Source organism: Scyliorhinus torazame, chromosome 15, assembly GCF_047496885.1.
Source record: "Scyliorhinus torazame isolate Kashiwa2021f chromosome 15, sScyTor2.1, whole genome shotgun sequence".
In the NCBI taxonomy this organism is placed as follows: Eukaryota; Metazoa; Chordata; class Chondrichthyes; order Carcharhiniformes; family Scyliorhinidae; genus Scyliorhinus; species Scyliorhinus torazame.
The window spans coordinates 207,858,210-207,880,373 of NC_092721.1; the positions used below are offsets into that span (position 1 = coordinate 207,858,210).

General features: G+C 49.9%; 1 protein-coding gene across 3 annotated transcripts in view; it reads left to right on the plus strand.

The window, feature by feature from the left end:
• stim1b (stromal interaction molecule 1b) overlaps positions 1-12,600 on the plus strand; it is a 111,672-nt gene extending 99,072 nt beyond the window's left edge. For 2 of the 3 annotated variants that reach the window (XM_072477533.1, XM_072477534.1), the window contains exons 10-11: positions 378-447; positions 8,619-12,600. In XM_072477533.1, coding sequence (XP_072333634.1) covers positions 378-447; positions 8,619-9,195 — 647 coding nt within the window. In that variant the 3' untranslated portion in view covers positions 9,196-12,600. Of the gene's footprint in view, positions 1-377; positions 516-8,618 lie in introns of all 3 variants that reach the window. The other variant, XM_072477535.1, reaches the window with a different exon arrangement.
• The last annotated feature ends 9,564 nt before the right edge of the window (positions 12,601-22,164 follow it).

Genomic DNA, 22,164 nt, shown 5'->3' on the forward strand with positions numbered 1-22,164 from the left:
GAAACCATGCCTACCTTGGGCGGCACCTTCTGGTGTTTCCCAACCTCAGTTGCCTAAATCAGCTGCCGCCTGGCTGAAATTGCTGCTGACCAATGTCACGGCTTATTGGAGAGGCAATAGCCACTGTGAAGTGGCGGTCCTGTATCAGGCAGCACCGGTGCTGGGCCCTGTGGGAGTGGGCAGGCTCGGTTGGACTGGGTGCACGGGGATAGGTGGCACTGGGTCAGGGCAGTAGACACTTTGTGTCTGGCAGGTTGGGAGTGACACTAAGCGACCGATGGTGGGGAGGGGAGTGGGAAGGTGGCTGTGGTCGCTCAGGACCACGTCCAGTAAAGTGTTGTTTCCTGTGTTCTAACTGTCCTCTTCTCTCCCCACAGCTTCCCTCAGCCTGCACCCAACTGTCCGCCAGCGTCAGGTTGACACCCAGCATGCTGCTGGCTCACAGAGGTTGGTAGAAGGTTTTATTCCTGGCCAGAGTGAATCTCTTCCGTGGAGCAGCAGGTCATCTCTCCGCCGTATGCAAAGCCTTTCCTTTGTGTGTCCCTGTTCTGATGTGTTTGGACCTACCTTACCCTCCTCCTGCACTCACTCTCACTGCTTCTTTCACCCCTCCCACCATCCTACACTGGAAACCATTCCTGACCTTCCCCCTCCTGATGTTCTTGACGTCACCGCTGGGATCCGGTTGCGGACTAGAAGTCATGGGTACTGCTCTTTTCCTTTTGTTCCTGCCTGTCTGACTTGCTCTGATTTTCAGCTCCTGTCTAAGATTTCTGACTGCGTGCGTTTCTGCACACGTGTGTGTGTGTGTGTGTGTGTGTGTGTGTGTGTGTGTGTGTGCGTGCACGCGGAGTATGTGTGTTTGTGTGTGTGCATACATGGCGCTTGTGTTTACATGCACGTGTGTGTGCAGTTGTGTATGGAGTCACAGGAGACCCCAGTACCCCAGTTGTATGGGACGTTGCGAGCAATCTTGTGTATGTGTGTTTGTGCCTTCTGCCAGGTCTGTGCTTGGGGTGGTTATGAAAAGGACAAAGATACACCAGGAGTAAAAGTTCTAAATTGGAGAAAGACTACGGAGGTCTTTGAAGAGTATTAAAGGAGGAGATTGTGAGGGAGAGCAATGTGTTACCGCAAAGAAGAAGTTGGGAATCTTCAATTTAGACCCCCTAAATGTATAATAATTCTGAGTCGGATCAGACAAAGGTGGAATGTTTATGTCAGATACCAAGAGCGCAGTAAAATTCAGAAAACCCAGAGAGGAGAAAATGCCAGGGTGAAATAAATTGAAGGAAAGCCAATTAAGGGTATGAAATTATATTGGCAAATAAAATCAAGAGAGGATCTAACCACCGCCCCTTGACATTCAATGGCATTACCATCGCTGAATCCCCTACAATCATCATCCTGGGGGTTACCATTGATCAGAAACTGGACTGGACCCAGCCACATTAATACTGTGGCTACCAGGACAGGTCAAAGACCGGGAATCCTACAACGAGTAACTCACCTCCTGACCCCCCAAAGCCTGTCCACCATCCACAAGGCACAAGTCAGGAGTGTGATGTAATACTCGCCTGGAGAGACTCAAAAGCTCAACACCATCCAGGACAAAGCAGACCACTTGATTGCTCCGCCTTCCACAAGCATTCACTCCCTCCACCACCACCGACGCACAGTGGCAGCCATGAGCACCATCTACAAGATGCACTGCAGTAACTCACCGACATTCCTTAGACAGCACCTTCCAAACCGAGGATGGCTGAGGGGAGATTTAATTGAAGTGTGTAAAATTGAGGCACTGTGATAGGGTGAATAGGAATGACCTACCTCCCTCAGCAGAGTAATTGTTTATACCCAGAGGGTAATGGGGCTCGGGAACTGACTCTGAAAGTGTGGGAGAGGCAGAAACCCTGAACTCATTAAAAAAAAAAACTTGGGAATGGACTTGAGGTGCTGTAATTTACAAAGCTATGAATCAAGAGCTGGAAAATGGGAATAGACTGGATAGCTCTTTCGGACAGCACAGGCAGAATGGGCTGAATAGGCTCCTTGCGCCCTGTGGGTGGGCATGTCAGGTGACGAGCGCTGTGGGCGGGGGTGATGTTAAAACCCTTGGGAATGCATCTGACAGGTAGCAACTCTGAAGCAGGCTTTAAAACCCCTGAGCTGAATTAACTCAAAACACTTGGGTATGAATGCCAGTGAGAGGAGCCACTACCACAACCATCCTTATTCCGTGGTGGCAGTCTATTGTGTCTCATCAGTTTGCCTGTACCTGACTGTCCTTGTTACCAAGTGTGCAATCGCTTTGCAGTTAGAAATCTTACTCGGGTATGTGCGTTGGCTGCTGGGTGATTTTGGTTTTGCAGTGTGCAGATCCTTCAGTTTCCTCTTGTCTCTATCTTCTTTAAAATCCTCGCTGCTGCATTTTTATTCCATTTTCTGCTTTTATTTCATGGCTGGTTCTTCTTCACTGTGGGTAAAGACCTTCCTCCAATCTCCCAGCGTTGAGGGCAGACTCCGCTTTCGATTTGAAGTCTCCTTTCACTCCGGAGACATCACTCTGGCGCCAGTCCAAAATGAGGCCAATGTAAATGGCTCTGGGATGGTTCCGGGATGGCACTGGAGTTGCTGCCAATAATTCCAGAGGAAAGCCAGAGGGGTATTGAAATAAATCGCCATTGTAGCCACAAAAAAGTCATTGATCACTTTCTCGGTTAATAAGACATTGGACATGGAGAAGGCTGAAGAGGCTGAGTAATGAGGAGTCTTATTTGTGGAAAGAGCGAGCATGTGGGTGGGCATGTCAGGTGACGAGCGCTGTGGGCGGGGTAATGTTAAAACCCTTGGGAATGCATCTGACAGGTAGCAACTCTGAAGCAGGCTTTAAAATCCCTGAGCTGAATTAACTCAAAACACTTGGGTATGAATGCCAGTGAGAGGAGCCACTACCACAACCATCCTTATTCCGTGGTGGCAGAACCTCACCCCACTCGACCTATAATTCAGGGTGGATGACGTCAAGTAACTGTTCCTTGCCGATGCTTGGGTGATGGTAGTATGTGGCTGAACTGTATTGAACGGCGGGGGGGGGGGGGGGAGGGAGAGGGTCACTGATCGGGGGGGGGGGTCACTAATGGCATTCCATTTTTTTTTTTTTTAAATTTAGAGTACCCAATTCATTTTTTCCAATTAAGGGGCAATTTAGCGTGTCCAATCCACCCACCCTGCATATCTTTGGGTTGTGGGGGCGAAACCCTCGCAAACACGGGGAGAATGTGCAAACTCCACACGGACAGTGACACAGAGCCGGGATCGAACCTGGGACCTCGCCCCCGTGAGGCAGCAGTGCTAACCACTGCGCCACCGTGCTGCCCTCGGCATTCCATTCTGTGCTGGGTTGGCTGAACTCTGGGTAGGGGTGCCAGAATTGACCTCAGTACCTTTGGATTAGGGAGCGGTGAAGGAATTGGCTTGGGTTCCCACTGAGCTGATCGTTATCTGTTGAAGCTTCCTGGAGGTTGTGTTGACGATTCGGATGAGACACAATTCCTGTGATTGATTCCCACCCCATCCCACCCCCACCCAGTCAAACAGCCACGTCTTCCTCGCAATAATTTTATAATTATAAAAGTGAGCTATCTCCAGATGGCCTTACGGTTTTTTATTCTCCTGGGGGTAGCTCAAGGTACTCTCCAAGAGATTAATCTCCTTAGTTCCTGGAGACTCTAAGGCAATCCTGGAGGGGTTGGTAACCCTAGGTGGGCTGTCAGGGGAAAGGACTGCTGTGGTGTTCACATGGGAATGAGCCACCTGGGGTTTGGCAGGGAAACTGGACTCTTAACAACACTCTGCACTTCAGGAGAGGAAGAGGTGCCATTGAGCCGAATAACTATTCAATCATTACACTGGAAACAAGAGCTTTTCAGTTATAATAGAGTCTGGAATCCCGAAGACCAGCAGCTAGGATTGAGACTCATGACCCTGGGGTTGGGTGAAGGGATCTGGGATCTGCCATGTTTCCCCCTCTCTGCATGAGTGCGCATTTTGCTGTAACTATTATCGTTCAACCTGACCCTGTTATTACTGAGCGGCTGGTTTTTGTATTCCTGCTTTGTAGTTGAAACGTTAAGTGGGTTGATTTTTGTGTCACTCTATTATCTGATGTGTGGATGGGTGGAGCCCATGTACGACACCACTCTCCGTACTCAACTCCGTGACACCCTGGGCTGGGTGACCCCCACCCTCATTGCTGCCCCCACCTCAATGCCTCACTATCCAGGAGCTACTTTTCCTCAGAATTTAAGTTGCTCTTTAAGACCCTCTTTGCTTTGCTCCTTCTCTTCCCTCGTCACTCACTCAGCCATGCAATCTGTTGTTTTCTCACCGTCACGGTTTCTCTCTCGCTCCCTCCCGTTCCTTTGTGACTCACTGTGGGGAGGGTAATAAACAATATGACAAAACAGAAAAAGGTGTATGATGCATGTCAAGTGGACTCTTCAAGTCATGACTAGACAAATACATTAAGTTAAGAGGAAAATAAGACTGGCGGAGAGTGAATATGAGAGTGGAACGGCAGTCAGCATGAAAGGGAACCCATAAATCTACTACCAGACTGTTAATCGTTAGCAACAGAGAGAGCTGGAGTGGGTGCATTCAGGATAAAGTAAGTGATATAAACAGGAGGAGGGAAAATATGCTCTTAATTAGTACTTTGTATTTGTGTTAACTAAGGAAGACATTGTGGTAAAGTATCAGTAGAAGCAGAGATGACCGTGATATTGATGGGGTGTAAATTGAGGGGCAGGATATATTGAAAAGGTTCAAGTACTTTGAGTAGATAAATCACTTGGTCAGGATGGCATCTGCCATGTTCAGCACGTTGAGATAACACGGGCTGCAACTGGATGCAGCTATAACTCAAGTAGACTCCAGACCTTGAAGTTAGTTCAACTTTGTTTATTGAACCTGTCACACAGTTAGCACACTGCTAACCTAGATGTGATTTCTCTATCTAGACTGAACCAGACTAGTTCTTCTCCACGTGCTGTATGCGTTACGTGATATGTACACAGGACTCACTCTGTAGTTGTCCCTCGTGTGAGTGCCTCGTGCCTTTTATAGTGGGAAACCACCTCCCAAGTGTTCTGCCTGCTGATTGGTTATGTCCTGTTCCCTGTGCTCATTAGCTGCCTGCCTGTATCTCATTAAGTGCATGTCTGCATATCATGACAGCATCCATCCAGGTTGCTAAAGAAAGTGGAGTTGGAGACGGGGTAAGGGGCTTGCCATAATCTTCCAACCTTCCCCAGATACAGGGGGTAGACGAGAGGATTGGAGAGTGGTAAACCCTCATCCAAGAAAGTATGTACAGAATTGAAAGATTTGACCGAGGTTTACATAGATCATGGCAGAATTGGATAAGGTAGATGAGGAAAAGCTCTTCCCATTAGTTGATGGTGCAAGGACTTGGTTGGGGGGGTGGGCGCGCAGATTTCAGATTTTGGGCCGGGGAATGTGAAGGAAATTGGATGGGTTCTTGAAAGAAATAAACGGGCAGAGTTTGGCGATAGAGCGGAGGGAGCGGGACTGACTGGATTACAGAGCGCTAGCTCGGACTCTGGGAATGTCATTTTGTGCCAGAATGATTATGATCCTCTCTGACACGTCTGCGCCTCTCTCTCCTCTCCGTTTGTTCCACTCTCGTTCACTATCTCTGTCACTTTCTTTTCCTCTCACTCTTTCCAGTTCCATTGTCTGTCTTTCTCCTGCACTTTCCTCCTCTCTCGATTTTCTCACCCACACCAGCTTTTTTGTGTCCAGCTGTTTTCTCTCCGGCCATAATTCCTTCATACGTCCTTTCCAAATAATGTTTTAATTTCCCTTTTGGACACTTGGTTCTGTGTCTGCTGTGGCTTGGCGATGTGAATCACCTTCTCAAACCCTTGTGTGAAGCACTGTTTCCTCGAATGGCAGAAAGGCCTTCCAACTTCCCCACACGAGTGAGGAGATCCTCCTTGTAAATGTCATTGACCGCTCATCTCCCCCCCCTGCCCGCCTCCTCTCTGTGAGACCGCCTGGGTAGGGAAGGTGAAAGCTAGCAGGAGTCTGATAAACCAGTGGCTTCACGTGGAGAACAGCAGCAATGAGGGTATCACACAGTATACTGCACCCCCATTCTCCCACATCCACTCCTCGTTCCACAGAAAGCTTTTTTGCCAGAATTCCGTGTAAACTTTTGATGGGGGAGGGGAGTGAGTTTGCCATGTTGCTGGATTCTCCAAACGTGGGAATCATGCCAGGATCTGGTCCAAGGAAATTCCAAGGGTGTGTGACTGAGGTTCCCGAATAAAGACACGTGGTTCTTTAACTGTTAGAGTTGATGCCCAAAGCAGGAGGTGAAACGTTCACCCTTTTGTCTAAGGCTGGATTTGACTCCAGGTCCTAGAAGGTGAAAGGTCCATTTTTGATGACCTGACATTGGGCCAGTGAGTGATCCGTGTGAAGCTTTCCATTAAAGTGATTGTTTTTGGTTTGGGGATTTTGTGGAAACAATGAACTCATTGCCCTAAGGTGACCCGCTACTCGTATTTTCTTGGCTTAAAAATGATTAATTTGAGTTCAAAATATTTCTTATGGCAAGTTAGTTCAGTGAGATGAAGCTGCTGAGTAAGAGGAGTCGACCATTTAGCCATTGATCTGCTCCGCAATTCAGTGCGATCATAGCTGATGTACTGCCTCAACCTTCCCACCCGCTCCCCATATCCCTTAATTCCCAGATTCAAACATCTGTCTTACCTCAGCCTTCAATATGTTCAGCAATGAAGATCCACAACCTCTGAAGACATTTTTCTCATCTCAGTCCTAAATGATTGGCCCCTGAGCCTGCGATCGTGCCCCCTTGTTCCATATTCCCCAGACACAGGAAATATCCTCGGTGTCTACCTTGTTAAGGAGAATCATGTATGTTTCCTTCACTGTTGCTGGGTCAAAATCCTCCGATTCCCTCCCTAACAGCACAGTGGGTGTACCTACACCACAGGCACCCCAGCGGTCAAGAAGGCAGCTCACCACCACCTTCTGAAGGGCAATTAGGGATGGGCAATAAATGCTGGCCTAACCAGCAACGCCCATATCCCACAAAGAAATAAAAAATAACAGTGAGATTACCTCTCATTCTTTGATATTCCGGAGAGTGGAGGCCCAATTTATTCAGCCTCTCCTCATAAACAAACCCCCTCGTCCCAGGGAGCAATCTCAAACCCTTTGAGATACCACCTGCAATGCAAGTCTATCCTTAAGTGTGGAGACCAAAACTGCACCCAGTATTCCAGCTGTGGTCTCACCAAACCCCTGTACAATTGAAGCAAATCCTCATGTTCCTGTACTCCAATAAAGGCCAACGTAACATTTACCCTCCTAATGCTTTGCTGTACCTGCATGTTAACTTTCTATGTGCACCCAGGTCTCTGTGAACAAGCCCAGTATGGTCAGATCTGACTGAATAGCCTCCCTCCTGTACTGTAATCATTCTGTGATCAACATTCAGGACAGCACGGTAGCACAGTGGGTAGCACTATGGCTTCACAGCTCCAGGGTCCCAGGTTTGATTCCCGGCTTGGGTCACTGTCTGTGCGGAGTCTGCACGTTCTCCCAGTGTCTGCGTGGGTTTCCTCCGGGTGCTCCAGTTTCCTCCCACAAGTCCCGAAAGACGTGCTGTTAGGTGAATTGGACATTCTGAATTCTCCCTCTGTGTACCCGAACAGGCGCCGGAATGTGGCGACTAGGAGATTTTCACAGTAACTTCATTGCAGTGTTAATGTAAGCCTACTTGTGACAATAAGGTTATTAAAATTATTAAAAAGAAGTCCATGCCCTTTTTAAAGAAAAAAGTTCTGTTCTCTGTTCTTTCCACCAAATTGAACAACCTCACACTTTCCCACAGTACACACCTAATCATAGAATTTACAGTGCAGAAGGAGGCCATTCGGCCCATCGAGTCTGCACTGGCCTTTACAAAGAGCACCCTACCTAAGCCCACGTATCTACCCTATCCCAGTAACCCCACCTAACCTTTTTGGACCCTAAGGGCAATTTATCATGGCCAATCCACCTAACCTGCACATCTTTGGACTGTGGGAGGAAACCGGAGCACCCGGAGGAAACCCACGCACACACGGGGAGAACGCGCAGACTCCGCACAGACAGTGACCCAAGCTGGGAATCGAACCTGGGACCCTGGAGCTGTGAAGCCACAGTGCTAACCACTGAGCTACCGTGCTGCCCCGTGTCTGCTCACTGAACCCGCCGAGATCTCTTTGCTGCCTCTCTCTGCCCTCCTTTCAGCTTGCGTTCTCACCTCGCTTTGTTTCGGCAGGAAACCTGACTATATTACCCTCGTCCTCTTCATAATCTAGATAAATTGCTGAGGCCCCAGGCCTGATCCTTGCAAAATCCCACTAGTTTCTGCCAACTCTGTAAGGCTGCCCAAAACCTGTCAGTGCTTCAGAGTTGAGCATCTTTTGGGGTTAATTGAGATCAGTTGTTCTGCACTTTCTTTTCGGATTTCTGTGTTGTTCAGTGTGGCTGATGCACTTTCATCTCTCTTCCCACAGGGACTTAAACCGCTCCGACTCCGAATCCTCCATTTCCCAATCCAGTGATCAGCAGCGTCTTCCCAACTCTTCAGGATCCCCCAGTGCCCTCCTGCACAACAGGTCCATCCCATCCAAGCCTACCTCCCTCCTCAAACTGACAGAAGAAATCACTCCCACCCTGAGTGTGGCCTCAGACTCCAATGCCCCCAGCCCGAATGGCAGCAGCAGCAGCAAGCAGGCCGAGTCACTGAGCAGCATGTGCTCTGAGAACACCTCAGACAGTCCGCTGGCCAGCAGGAAGGCCTACCCGAACCGGGGCCTGGAGAAATCGGCCAGCTTGGGGGAGATACACCATGGCGCGGAGGGCTCAGCCCTCAGCCCCTCTGAGTCTTCGCGCTCCCTCAGCCCCACCTCCACCGATCCCGAGTCCACGGGCACCGATGCAAAAAATGGCATCAAGGGAACCAAGATCCCCCAGCTTGCCTCCAAAAAGTCCCCAGTGGAGGAAGACAGCACATCAACAGGTGAGGAGACCGAGCCCAACCCTGGCAAAAAGAAGCCAGGATTTAAGCTCTTCAAGAAGAAGAACAAGTAAAATCAAACTGGTTGGGGAGATGGGCTTTCCGAGCAGGACGTCTGCCCAGAACAGGACGTCTGAACTGGACTAAGTGAGCGGAAAATAGAGACCCAATACTTCAGGGACTCTTCATCCGTTCGGTGAAGCTTTTTATTAGCGTCCTTTGTCCCCGGGGAGTGGATTTTATTTAATCTTATTTATTTTACAGACTCGTGTTCCTTATTTCTAAGCTTCCCCCGAGTTGATGAGGGGGGAACCCGTTGCAAGAACCCTTTCCTTCTCTCCCTCCCTATCCTCTTGCATGAATTCTCTTCCAGTGCCTGAGCTGTTTCAGGGCACCATGCACACGCAATGCTTCTGCAAAACAAATTACACATTTTAAACAGTTCCTCTGGTAGGTCTAATTAAGATTTTGAGATGTAGAGGTGTTTAAGATACCTTCTCTGAAGGAATGATATGCAAAGCTTTAAATCTGTCTGTTTATCTGCCTCTTTATTAAGTGACCTGGGATGGGAGTGGCACTTGTCCATGGGCGACAAAAGTTTCCTTTCTGTCCATTTTCTATTGTTAGGTTGCCAGTTTGAGGCTTCTACACAATGTGGATGTGTGCAGTCACACTTGGTTGAATAGCTGACCGTCTGATTAGAAGAGAATGTGTACAGGAGCTTGCACTGGCGCAGATTAATGAATGTGCAATGTGCTTTAAAATAGACTATTCTGTCTCAGCAAAATCCAGAACATTCTAGCTGATCCAGCCTGCTGTGTCCAGAGCGCACACAAGATTACCCCAATATAATCTCTCCACACACCCCAGACCTGAGCTAACGCACACATCTCTCCACACACCCCTGAGCTAACACACACATCTCTCCACACACCCCTGAGCTAACACACACATCTCTCCACACACCCCAGACCTGAGCTAACACACACATCTCTCCACTCACCCCAGACCTGAGCTAACACACACATCTCTCCACTCACCCCAGACCTGAGCTAACACACACATCTCTCCACACACCCCAGACCTGAGCTAACACACGCATCTCTCCACTCACGCCAGACCTGAGCTAACACACACATCTCTCCACTCACGCCAGACCTGAGCTAACACACACATCTCTCCACATCCCCTTGAGCTGACACACTCATCTCTCCACACACCCCAGACCCCTCCCAATATCGACCACCCAAACCCCCACCCACCATCGATATCCGTCCACCCCAGACCCCACCCAATATCGACACCCCCTCCCCCAGACCCCACCCAATATTGACACCCCCTCCCCCAGACCCCACCCAACATCGACACCCCTCCCCCAGACCCCACCCAACATCGAGACCCCTCCCCCAGACCCCACCCAACATCGAGACCCCTCCCCCAGACCCCACCCAACATCGAGACCCCTCCCCCAGACCCCACCCAACATCGAGACCCCTCCCCCAGACCCCACCCAACATCGAGACCCCTCCTCGTCCTGACTCTTGCTGTGCTGTTGATCCAGTTCCTTTGTTTAAAGATATGAGCTCTTTTATTATCCTTGTTTAGAGACCATCACTGAGCACTGAGTATGCACTGACAGAATAACGAGTTGGAAATGTTAGAACGACTCACCTCTCTTGAGCTGTGGTGACGGCGAAATCCTTGTACGCTTGGAATCCCTCACACATTATTCCCACTCTTCCAATGTCTGCCTTGGAATGACCTTCTCGTCACGTGGCCATTCTAATTTATTTAATACTATTCATCTGTGGCCAATCATCTCCATTCAGCATTGAACATTGACATGCTGAGCTCAGCAGTAATTCAAGGGAGTCCTGCTCATTTGCAGAGCTCCCGTTGCCGATCACGTCAGGGTTAGTCGTTAGTCTCAGCAACTCTTCTATCCAAATATATAACCCTGAGCTTAGACATTCAGTGCCACTCGCATTTACCAAAGTTTCTTCTGGACTGACACTTGTGTTGGTAGGGTTGGCCAGCCAGTGCGGACCCAGGTGTCTGTACCTGTGTGTGTGTATCTATCTGCTGCACTACCAGCTGCAGGGTGTCACCAAGGTGCCCAGTCTCTCCCAGGCTGACATTGGCATTGTGCCCTTGATGCTGTGGAATCTCAGCCCCCTGATCAGCAATCAGCTGTTACTCTGAGATTCACAGGACATTGGTTTGAGGTCAACTCTAACTTGAAGCTCTATGGTTCTGAATCATGTCTAACGGGCATTAGTTTAATGTGTGCGCTGGGTGGTTTGGCTGGACTGAGATTGAGACAGTCTGACTCACTGTACTGTAGGATGAGAGAAACTGAGAGTGGCACTGTAATCAGCTGTGATCACTCTCACACTCTCACACTCACTCACACACACGCCCACACCCCCACATACACACGCTCACACACCTACACATACATACACACACACATTCACTCACACACACTGACACACACGCTCACATACACATACTCACACACTATGGAAATATAGTGCATCTTAAGCGTTCAGGTATTTGTGAGATTGGGTGTTCATGAATGTTCTCTGGAAAACATTAATCTAGTGACTAGCTCAGGCCCGTGCAATGGTCACATGTGGGAACGCTGGTCCCTGGTCAGTCAGTGACCAGAATCGCTATCAGTATTTTATCCGTGTGCCAAAAGTGCTGTTACTGTTCAGTGTTGAATGCCTTGCTGTGTAATGGAATGGTGGAGCTTTGCCAAGACACGTTCATCCCTTGTGGGTTGTGATTACTGTGCCTAACTGTCGGGCATAGTCCACACTGGCACATTTCATTCACCACCTCCGCTATGCATGCTGCAACGATGACTGCATGGACTGCATGTGGAGGGGCAGCTCTCGTATAACTGCCCTACTCATTGTTCGATCAGTGCTTCCACAGCCACCCTGTCTGCTCTGTCCAGGCCCAGCATTCCTGTTGATTCCCACAGCGTCCGGGTTGGGATTTAACCGGAGTCGAGTGTGTGCCCAGCTGCTGGGTTTATTTGGCCAAAGTTGCACCATAAGCAGACTACAGGCTTTCATTTTGCTCCGAGCCTGCACAATTAATCTCCGTTGTCCACTCTGTTCCCTGCACTGTTTCTCCTCTCTGCCCCTGCCTCTTCTCCACCATTCTCCCCCGTCCCCTGCCTCCCACCAGCTGCTGGCTGATCTCTGCTGGAACGATTTGGAGCCTCCAGCTGACTCCCTCCTCCTCCTCCCCCTCCCCCCGGATTTGAAGCCGCTTGTTGTTTGTGCAAGGTGCTGACCACCGTGGTCTGTGTGTGGATCCTGTAGCTGCTGTGCACGGGCCATTGTCACCTCTCGTGTTTGTGTTCAATGTGTGGCATGCCTGTGTCCCCAGGTGGCCTTACTGTTAATGGAATGATGCTGTGTGTAACTTTATAGACTAAAACCACCAAACCGTCTTCTCAACTATTAACTGGTCCTTTTTATTTTATTTTTTTATAAAGGGAAAGTGTTTTTGTTTGTCGGTAATGATGAATTTTGAGCAGGGTTCAGTATTGGGTAAAGGAGGGTGGATGACGTTCCCGTGTACTTGGTTAGAATGAGCTGACCTTCAATACGTCACTGTCACTGTCAGCTGTCTTTTGTAACTCACTGGCAGTAACCCCTGTGTACCCTGATGGCGTCTAAAACCTGCCACAGATATCCTGTCACACAGGCCTTTTTGGTTCAGATCCTGTTCCTATGACATGCTTTAGGATGTTTGGTGGGGACAGTGTAGAGGGAGCTTTACTCTGTATCTAACCCCGTGCTGTGCCTGTCCTGGGAGTGTTTGATGGGGACAGTGTAGAGGGAGCTTTACTCTGTATCTAACCCCGTGCTGTACCTGTCCTGGGAGTGTTTGATGGGGACAGTGTAGAGGGAGCTTTACTCTGTATCTAACCCCGTGCTGTACCTGTCCTGGGAGTGTTTGATGGGGACAGTGTAGAGGGAGCTTTACTCTGTATCTAACCCCGTGCTGTACCTGTCCTGGGAGTGTTTGATGGGGACAGTGTAGAGGGAGCTTTACTCTGTATCTAACCCCGTGCTGTACCTGTCCTGGGAGTGTTTGATGGGGACAGTGTAGAGGGAGCTTTACTCTGTATCTAACCCCGTGCTGTACCTGTCCTGGGAGTGTTTGATGGGGACAGTGTAGAGGGAGCTTTACTCTGTATCTAACCCCGCGCTGTACCTGTCCTGGGAGTATTTGATGGGGACGCGCACACATGCACACAGACACACGGACGCACACGCGGACACATGCATGCAGACACATACACGCAGACACTCGCATGCATGCAGACGGACACGCACGCACGCGGACACACGCACGTGGATAGGTTGGAGTTCGCAGAGGTGTGAACATTCATTCAGTTTGTCACATAGAATAAGATTCTCCATTTTAGACCTGCAGGTTCCTCCGCTCCATAGTTGCCGTCAGGCGATTACTCTAACCTGTCCCTTTATCTGCTCAGGGTAAGTGAAGCCAGTATGTACAAAACCTCCAATTGGTTCTCTGAATGAAGAAGATGTGTTAATATCTCTGTATCTCACTCAGCAGCAGTCTTATTGCACGTTTGGGGAGCGCAGCACTCTGGGTCTGTCAGAGCTATTTCCCCGTGTTGCCGCCTGCAAGTTTCACCTTGCCTCATGGCTGGCCCTGACTGTTGCGGGTACATTACTGTGATTTGGGAGGCAAAGGACAGTTGATCACCAATAAGTTTGAGAGATTGGAATTGGCAATTTATAAATGATTGGGGAATTCCCACATACAAGGGCTATCGAGGAAGCTGTGAATTATCAGTGCCAAGTCACAGCTGCACTTTTCCACGGATAGCCCCTCGAGGTTTTTTCATTGCAGCAAGCTTTCTGGTTTACAAGTGTTGCACTTTGTCAGTACAGATGCTTCTGGAAATGGGCTGGTGGGTGGGGGGGGGGGGGGGATTGTGCCGCTGATTAGGGGAAGGGGTTGGGGTGGGGGGGGGGTTCAGGCAGACCCGTCCACACACAGCCTGTGGCTGTCAAGGTGCACGTGGTGACTGCTGCTGCCTCGAGCCAATGTTTCCGCAGCCCGGCTCGTTCATCAGCTTTTACTGCATCGCTGCAAAAAATGTGAGCTCTTCATCTCTTGTGTTTAATTTCCCCGTGCTGTTTGTTATGAAGAGAAAAGAAAGTCTTTGTAAAATGGAAAGTATACCGTAAAACTCTGAAACTATTGTACAAAATCTTTCACTTTGATGGCAGCAATGCATGGAAGCAATAAATTGGTGGCGATGTGATGCTCCTGTTGTGTCCCAGTACTTTATCCCCTTTGACACTCTCTCACAGATCAGAATCCCCCCGGTCCCTCTGCACACTTTCACATCAACTTGCCTCACTCAATTCCCTTTGTCCAATGTCAGTAATATGTTCACACACCAGGCAGCGTGAGGCTGACACCTAGTGGCATTTCCCTGCTCCTGCAGCCACTCTAACAAAGGTGAGTAAAATCCTCTGTACACCTGGATTTAAATGCCTCCCAAACATTGAAAGGATTCCATGTATTCATCTCTCTCTCTCTCACAATCTGTTTCTTGTCCTGTAATCAAAAGTGTACTGACCCTCTGACAGTGCGGCACTCCCTCAGTATTGACCCTCTGACAGTGCGGCACTCCCTCAGTACTGACCCCCTGACAGTGCAGCACTCCCTCAGTACTGACCCTCTGACAGTGTGGCACTCCCTCAGTACTGACCCTCTGACAGTGCAGCACTCCCTCAGTACTGACCCTCTGACAGTGCGGCTCTCCCTCAGTACTGACCCTCTGACAGTGCAGCACTCCCTCAGTACTGACCCTCTGACAGTGCAGCACTCCCTCAGTACTGACCCTCTGACAGTGCAGCACTCCCTCAGTACTGACCCTCTGACAGAGCGGCACTCCCTCAGTACTGACCCTCTGACAGTGCGGCTCTCCCTCAGTACTGACCCCCTGACAGTGCAGCACTCCCTCAGTACTGACCCTCTGACAGTGCGGCTCTCCCTCAGTACTGACCTTCTGACAATGCGGCACTCCCTCAGTACTGACCCTCTGACAGTGCAACACTCCCTCAGTACTGACCCTCTGACAGTGCGGCTCTCCCTCAGTACTGACCCTCTGACAATGCGGCACTCCCTCAGTACAGACCCCCTGACAGTGCAGCACTCCCTCAGTACTGACCCTCTGACAGTGCGGCTCTCCCTCAGTACTGACCCTCTGACAGTGCGGCTCTCCCTCAGTACTGACCCTCTGACAGTGCGGCACTCCCTCAGTACTGACCCTCTGACAGTGCGGCACGCCCTCAGTACTGACCCCCTGACAGTGCAGTACTCCCTCAGTACTGACCCTCTGACAGTGCAGCACTCCCTCAGTACTGACCCTCTGACAGTGCGGCACTCCCTCAGTACTGACCCTCTGACAGTGCAGCACTCCCTCAGTACTGACCCTCTGACAGTGCGGCACTCCCTCAGTACTGACCCTCTGACAGTGCTGCACTCCCTCAGTACTGACCCTCTGACAGTGCGGCACTCTCTCAGTACTGACCCACTGACAGTGCAGCACTCTCAGTACTGACAGTGCAGCACTCCCTCAGTACTGACCCTCTGACAGTGCAGCACCCCCTCAGTCCTGACCCTCTGACAGTGCGGCACACCCTCAGTACTGACCCTCTGACAGTGCAGCACTCCCTCAGTACTGACCCTCTTACAGTGCAGCACTCCCTCAGTACTGACCCTCTGATAGTGCAGCACTCTCTCAGTACTGACCGTCGGACAGTGCAGCACTCTCTCAGTACTGACAGTGCAGCACTCCCTCAGCACTGACCCTCTGACAGTGCATCACTCCCTCAGTACTGACCATCTGACAGTGCAGCTCTCTTTCAGTACTGACCCTCTGACAGTGCAGCACTCCCTCAGTACTGACCCTCTGATAGTGCAGCACTCCCTCAGTACTGACCCTCTGATAGTGCAGCACTCTCTCAGTACTGACCGTCGGACAGTGCAGCACTCCCTCAGCACTGACCCTCTGACAGTGCATCACTCCCGCAGTACTGACCATCTGACAGTGCAGCTCTCTTTCAGTACTGACCCTCTGACAGTGCAGCACTCCCTCAGTACTGACTGTCTGACAGTGCAGCACTCAGTACTGACAGTGCAGCACTCCCTCAGCACTGACCCTCTGACAGTGCAGCACTCCCTCAGTACTGACCCTCTGACAGTGCAGCACTCCCTCAGTACTGACCCTCTGACAGTGCGGCACTCCCTCAGTACTGACTCTCTGACAGTGCAGCACTCCCTCAGTACTGACCCTCTGACAGTGCAGCACTCCCTCAGTACTGACCCTCTTACAGTGCAGCATTCTCTCAGTAGTGACCCTCTGAGAGTGCAGCACGCTCTCAGTACTGACCGTCTAACAGTGCAGCACTCTCTCAGTACTGACAGTGCAGCACTCCCTCAGTACTGACCCACTGACAGTGCAGCACTCTCTCAGTACTGACAGTGCAGCACTCCCTCAGTACTGAGAGAGTGCTGCACTATTAGATGGTCAGTACTGAGAGAGTGCTGCACTCTCAGAGGGTCAGTACTGAGGGAGTGCTGCACTGTCAGAGGGTCAGTACTGAGGGAGTGCCGCACTGTCAGTGGGTCAGTACTGAGGGAGTGCTGCACTGTCAGAGGGTCAGTACTGAGGGAGTGCTGCACTGTCAGAGGGTCATTACTGAGGGAGTGCTGCACTGTCAGAGGGTCAGTACTGAGAGACTGCCGCACTGTAAGAGGGTCATTACTGAGGGAGTGCTGCACTGTCACTCCCTCAGTACTGACCCTCTGACAGTGCAGCGCTCCCTCAGTACTGACCCTCTGACAGTGCAGCGCTCCCTCAGTACTGACCGTCTCAAGTGCAGTGAAGTTCTGAATGACGTGTGGATAATGATGCCTATCAGTCTGTGCGCCAAACTCTCAGGTAATAAGCAAAATGGAAAAGATAATAAATTACTTTGCTGAGTTCATTACCAAGTGAATAACATTCAGGACCCAATTAAGGAAAGAGATCAAAAATGGCATCGATTAACCAATTTTGGAGGATAAAACACCTGGTTTAAAGGATTGCATCTGCTCATACTTAACACATTATTCATTGGACAATGGCACATTACCAGAGGATTGCAAAACCGCTCATGTCATTTAAACTTAAAAACAATGGAGATAGAAGTTTGCGAGCTGTCGACCAGTTACTTCATGTCTGTCGTCGGGAACAGAAGGAATCGGAGAAGCCTTTGAACCTCTTGCGTCTGCTCCACCAATCACTCAGATGCAATAGAGTTGTCAGCCCAGGGAGGGAAGTGCCTGGCCAAACCAATGCATTCCTGAAGGAGTAACGAAGAGTAGACAAGGGAAATGTAGTAGATGTAATATAGTTGGATTTTCAGATGGTCTTAAAGTCAGAATGTGTGGAGCCTGGGAAAAGTAAAAGAATAGATTACACGCTGCAGGAAGACCGAGAGAAGGAGTTAAAGACAGCTGCTGGTGTGGAGAATGGCGGATCAATGCGGGGATCACTGATGCTCATCATTCACAGAAACAATTTGAACCCAGAAATTGGAAATTAAATTTCAACATTTGCTGAATGCACCAAATTGAGGGTGAGGTGAATACTGTGGAGGACTACAGCTGCAGAAAGAAATTAATCTCGTAAACGTTAAACTAGTCAAATGGGAAGGAATGGGCAAATAGTCTTCAATATCGGCATATAATCTTTGTTAGTGTCACAAGTAGGCTTACATTTACACTGCACTGAAGTTACTGTGAAAAGCCCCGAGCCGCCACATTCCGGCACCTGTTCGGGTACACACGGAGAATTCAGAATGTCCAATTCACCTAACAGCACGTCTTTCGGGACTTGTGGGAGAAACTGGAGCGCCCGGAGGAAACCCACGCAGACATGGGGAGAACGTGCAGACTCCGCACAGACAGTGACCCAAGCCGGGAATCGAACTCGGGTCCCTGGCGCACTGAAGCAACAGTGCTGACCACTGTGCTACCGTGCAAATGTGAGGTGATGTGTTTTGCTCAATAATAAAGATGAAGTAAGTGTCTAAATGTGGTCGAGGGCTGAGGGCTACAGACACATTAATCCTGGATTTGTTAGGGGAGGATTGTGTCTTACTAAATAGAGTTTTTTGAGGAATTAACAAGGAGGATTGATGATGGTATGTAGTGGATATTGTCTACATGGATTTCAGTGAGACATCCTACAAGGTCCTACATGGCAGACTAGTGCGAAAAGTGAGATATCGATGGGGCACGGGAAGGTGGAAGGTCATGTTCAAAGTTGGAAACAAAGGGTAATGGTCGATGGATGTTTGTGCGAGTGGAAAATCGTTTCCAGTGCTGCTCCACAGGGCTCAATGTTGGGCCCTTGTTGTTTGCTGTATATATTAATGAGTTTGACTTAAATGTGCAGATGACACAAAAATTGGCCGTGTGGTTGATAGTGAAGAGGATAGCTGTCGACTCCAGGATGATATCAATGGTTTAGGTGAGTGGGCTGAGGAGTGTGGAATGGAATTCAATCCAGAAAAGTTTGAGGTAATGCATTTGGGGAGGACAAACAAAGCGAGGGATCACTCAATAAACGGGAAGATATTGAGAGGGGTTGAGGGACCTTGGAGTGCATGTCCACAGGTCCTGGAGGTGGTGGGATAGTTAGAACATAGAACGATACAGCGCAGTACAGGCCCTTCGGCCCACGATGTTGCACCGAAACAAAAGCCATCTAACCTACACTATGCCATTATCATCCATATGCTTATCCAATAAACTTTTAAATGCCCTCAATGTTGGCGAGTTCACTACTGTTGCAGGTAGGGCATTCCACGGCCTCACCACTCTTTGCGTAAAGAACCTGCCTCTGACCTCTGTCCTATATCTATTACCCCTCAGTTTAAAGCTATGTCCCCTCGTGCCAGCCATTTCCATCCGCGGGAGAAGGCTCTCACTGTCCACCCTATCTAACCCCCTGATCATTTTGTATGCCTCTATTAAGTCTCCTCTTAACCTTCTTCTCTCCAACGAAAACAACCTCAAGTCCATCAGCCTTTCCTCATAAGATTGTACGCAATACTCCAAATGCGGCCGTACCAGAGTTTTGTACAGCTGCAACATGACCTCCTGACTCCGGAACTCAATCCCTCTACCAATAAAGGCCAACACTCCATAGGCCTTCTTCACAACCCTATCAACCTGGGTGGCAACTTTCAGGGATCTATGTACATGGACACCTAGATCCCTCTGCTCATCCACACTCCCAAGAACTTTACCATTAGCCAAATATTCCGCATTCCTGTTATTCCTTCCAAAGTGAATCACCTCACACTTCTCTACATTAAACTCCATTTGCCACCTCTCAGCCCAGCTCTGCAGCTTATCTATATCCCTCTGTAACCTGCTACATCCTTCCACACTATCGACAACACCACCGACTTTAGTGTCGTCTGCAAATTTACTCACCCACCCTTCTGCGCCTTCCTCTAGGTCATTGATAAAAATGACAAACAGCAACGGCCCCAGAACAGATCCCTGTGGTACTCCACTTGTAACTGAACTCCATTCTGAACATTTCCCATCAACCACCACCCTCTGTCTTCTTTCAGCTAGCCAATTTCTGATCCACATCTCTAAATCACCTAAAGTTGGACAAGGTGGTCACTGATAGTATGGAATGTTTTCCTTTATTGGGTGAGGTATTGAATATAAAAGCCGGGATGTAAAGGTGGAACTGTATAAAACGCTGGTCAGGTCACAGCTGGAGTTTCATGTCGAGTTCTGGTCACCACATTACAGGAAGGACACAATTGCTCTGGAGAGGGTGCGGAGGAGATTTACAAGAATGTTGCCAGGGCTGGAAAATAATAATAATCGCTTATTGTCACACGTAGGCTTCAATGAAGTTACTGTGAAAAGCCCCTAGTCGCCACATTCCGGCGCCTGTTCGGGGAGAACGGTACGGGAATTAAACTTGCGCTGCTTTTTAGCCAGCTGTTTAGCCCACTGTGCTAAACCAGCCCCTAGTCGCTATGAGGAGAGATTGGTTAGACCGGGATTGTTTTCCTTCGAATAGGGGAGGCTGAGGGGTGACCTAATTGAGGTTCCACAACTATGAGGAGCCTAGACAGGGTAGACAGGAAATACTTGTTTCCCCGAGAGGAGCGGTCCATTACTAGGGTGCATAGATTCTAGGTGATTGGGAGAAGGATTAGAGGGAACAAGAACAAATATTTTATTAAGGCATTTCTGGTTTTATAACAACAAAAGATACAAATACAAATGTAAACATAATTCGGTGCGCACCCCCCCCCCCCCAAACCAGCACCCATACCCTCCGACATAGCTTATACACACACTCCCCGAGACCCTCCATTGCCTCTCCCTGATCCCACCTAAATTGATTTAACTAAACTAAACTAAACTAACACCCCCTGCCCCCCTTATTCCCTGACCCCCCACCCCATATCAAATCTGGTAACCGTTTAGTTTTCCCCCAAGATGTCGATAAACGGCTGCCACTTCCGGATGAACCCCAACATTGACCCTCTCAGGGCGAACTTAATTTTCGCAAGCCTGAGAAACCCGGCCATGTCGCTAACCCATTCTCCCCCCCACCCCCCCCCCCCCCACCCCGATTTTGGGGGCTCCGGGGTCCCTTCATGCCAATAAGATCCGTCTCCATCTCTACCCAGGAGGCAAAGGCCAAAACGTCAGCCCCTCTCACCCCCTGGACTCCTGGGTCTTCCGACACTCCAAAGATCGTTTCTTCTGGACTTGGCGCCACCCTCGTTTTTAGCACCGTGGACATGACATCCGCAAATCCCTGCCAGAACCCCATGGAAGCGGAAAGGTCGTAACCTGCCATAGCGCAAAATCCCTCACCTGCAGATAGCGAAACCCATTCCACCCGGCAATTCAAACTCCTCCCCCAGATCCTCCAAACAGGGAAAGCTCCCATTGATAAACAAATCTCCCAGCCTCTCAATCCCTGCTCTCTGCCACCCCCGAAGCCCCCCTTTCAACCCTCCCGGGACAAACCAGTGATTGCCACAAATTGGAGCCCACACTGATGCTCCCTCCACTCCTACTCCTATACACCGACAGAGGACCGTTACCAGTGCTCCAAACGTGTGCCCCTACATGATGCCGTCTCTTCCCGCTGCCATACCAACCCCCCCCCCCCCCCCCCCCCCCCCCCCCACTATCCACTTCCTGATCATGCTACCCAGTAGTAACTCCTAAAGTTCGGCAGGGCCACCCCCCACCCCGGCTCCGCTCCAACTCACTTTCTTTACTTGCGAGGTTTCACCCGCCCACACAAACCCAGAGAGCATTGCATTAACCCGCTTAAAAAAGACCTTTCATATAAAAATAGCGTGGCACTGGAAAACAAACAGAAGTCTCGGGAGAACCGTCATCTTTACCGTCTGTACCCTCCCCGCCAGTGACAGCAGGAGCATGTCCCACCTCCGGAAATCCTCCATTTGCCCAACTGGCCGGGCCAGATTTAATCTATGTAACTGCTCCCATCCCCGTGCCACCTGGATTCCCAAATAACGGAAACTCCATCCCACCACTAAACGGCAGCTCCCCCCAGCCGTGTCTCCTGCCCCCTCGCCTGGATCACAAAAACCTCACTCTTACCCATGTTCAATTTATACCCGGGATCCGGCCAAATTCCCCTAAAATCCACATTATCTCTCCCATCCCCCCTAACGGGTCAGAAATGTATAGGAATAGGTCGTCTGCATACATCGAGACCCTGTGCTCCCCCCCGGATAACCCCTTCCAGTCCTATGATGCTCTCAGTGCCATTGCCAATGGCTCTATGGCCAAGGCAAACAACAGTGGGGAGAGTAGACATCCCTGTCTTGTCCCCCGGTGTAGTAAAGTAGTCCGAGCTCACCCGGTTCATCTGCACACTCGCCACCAGTGCCTTATAC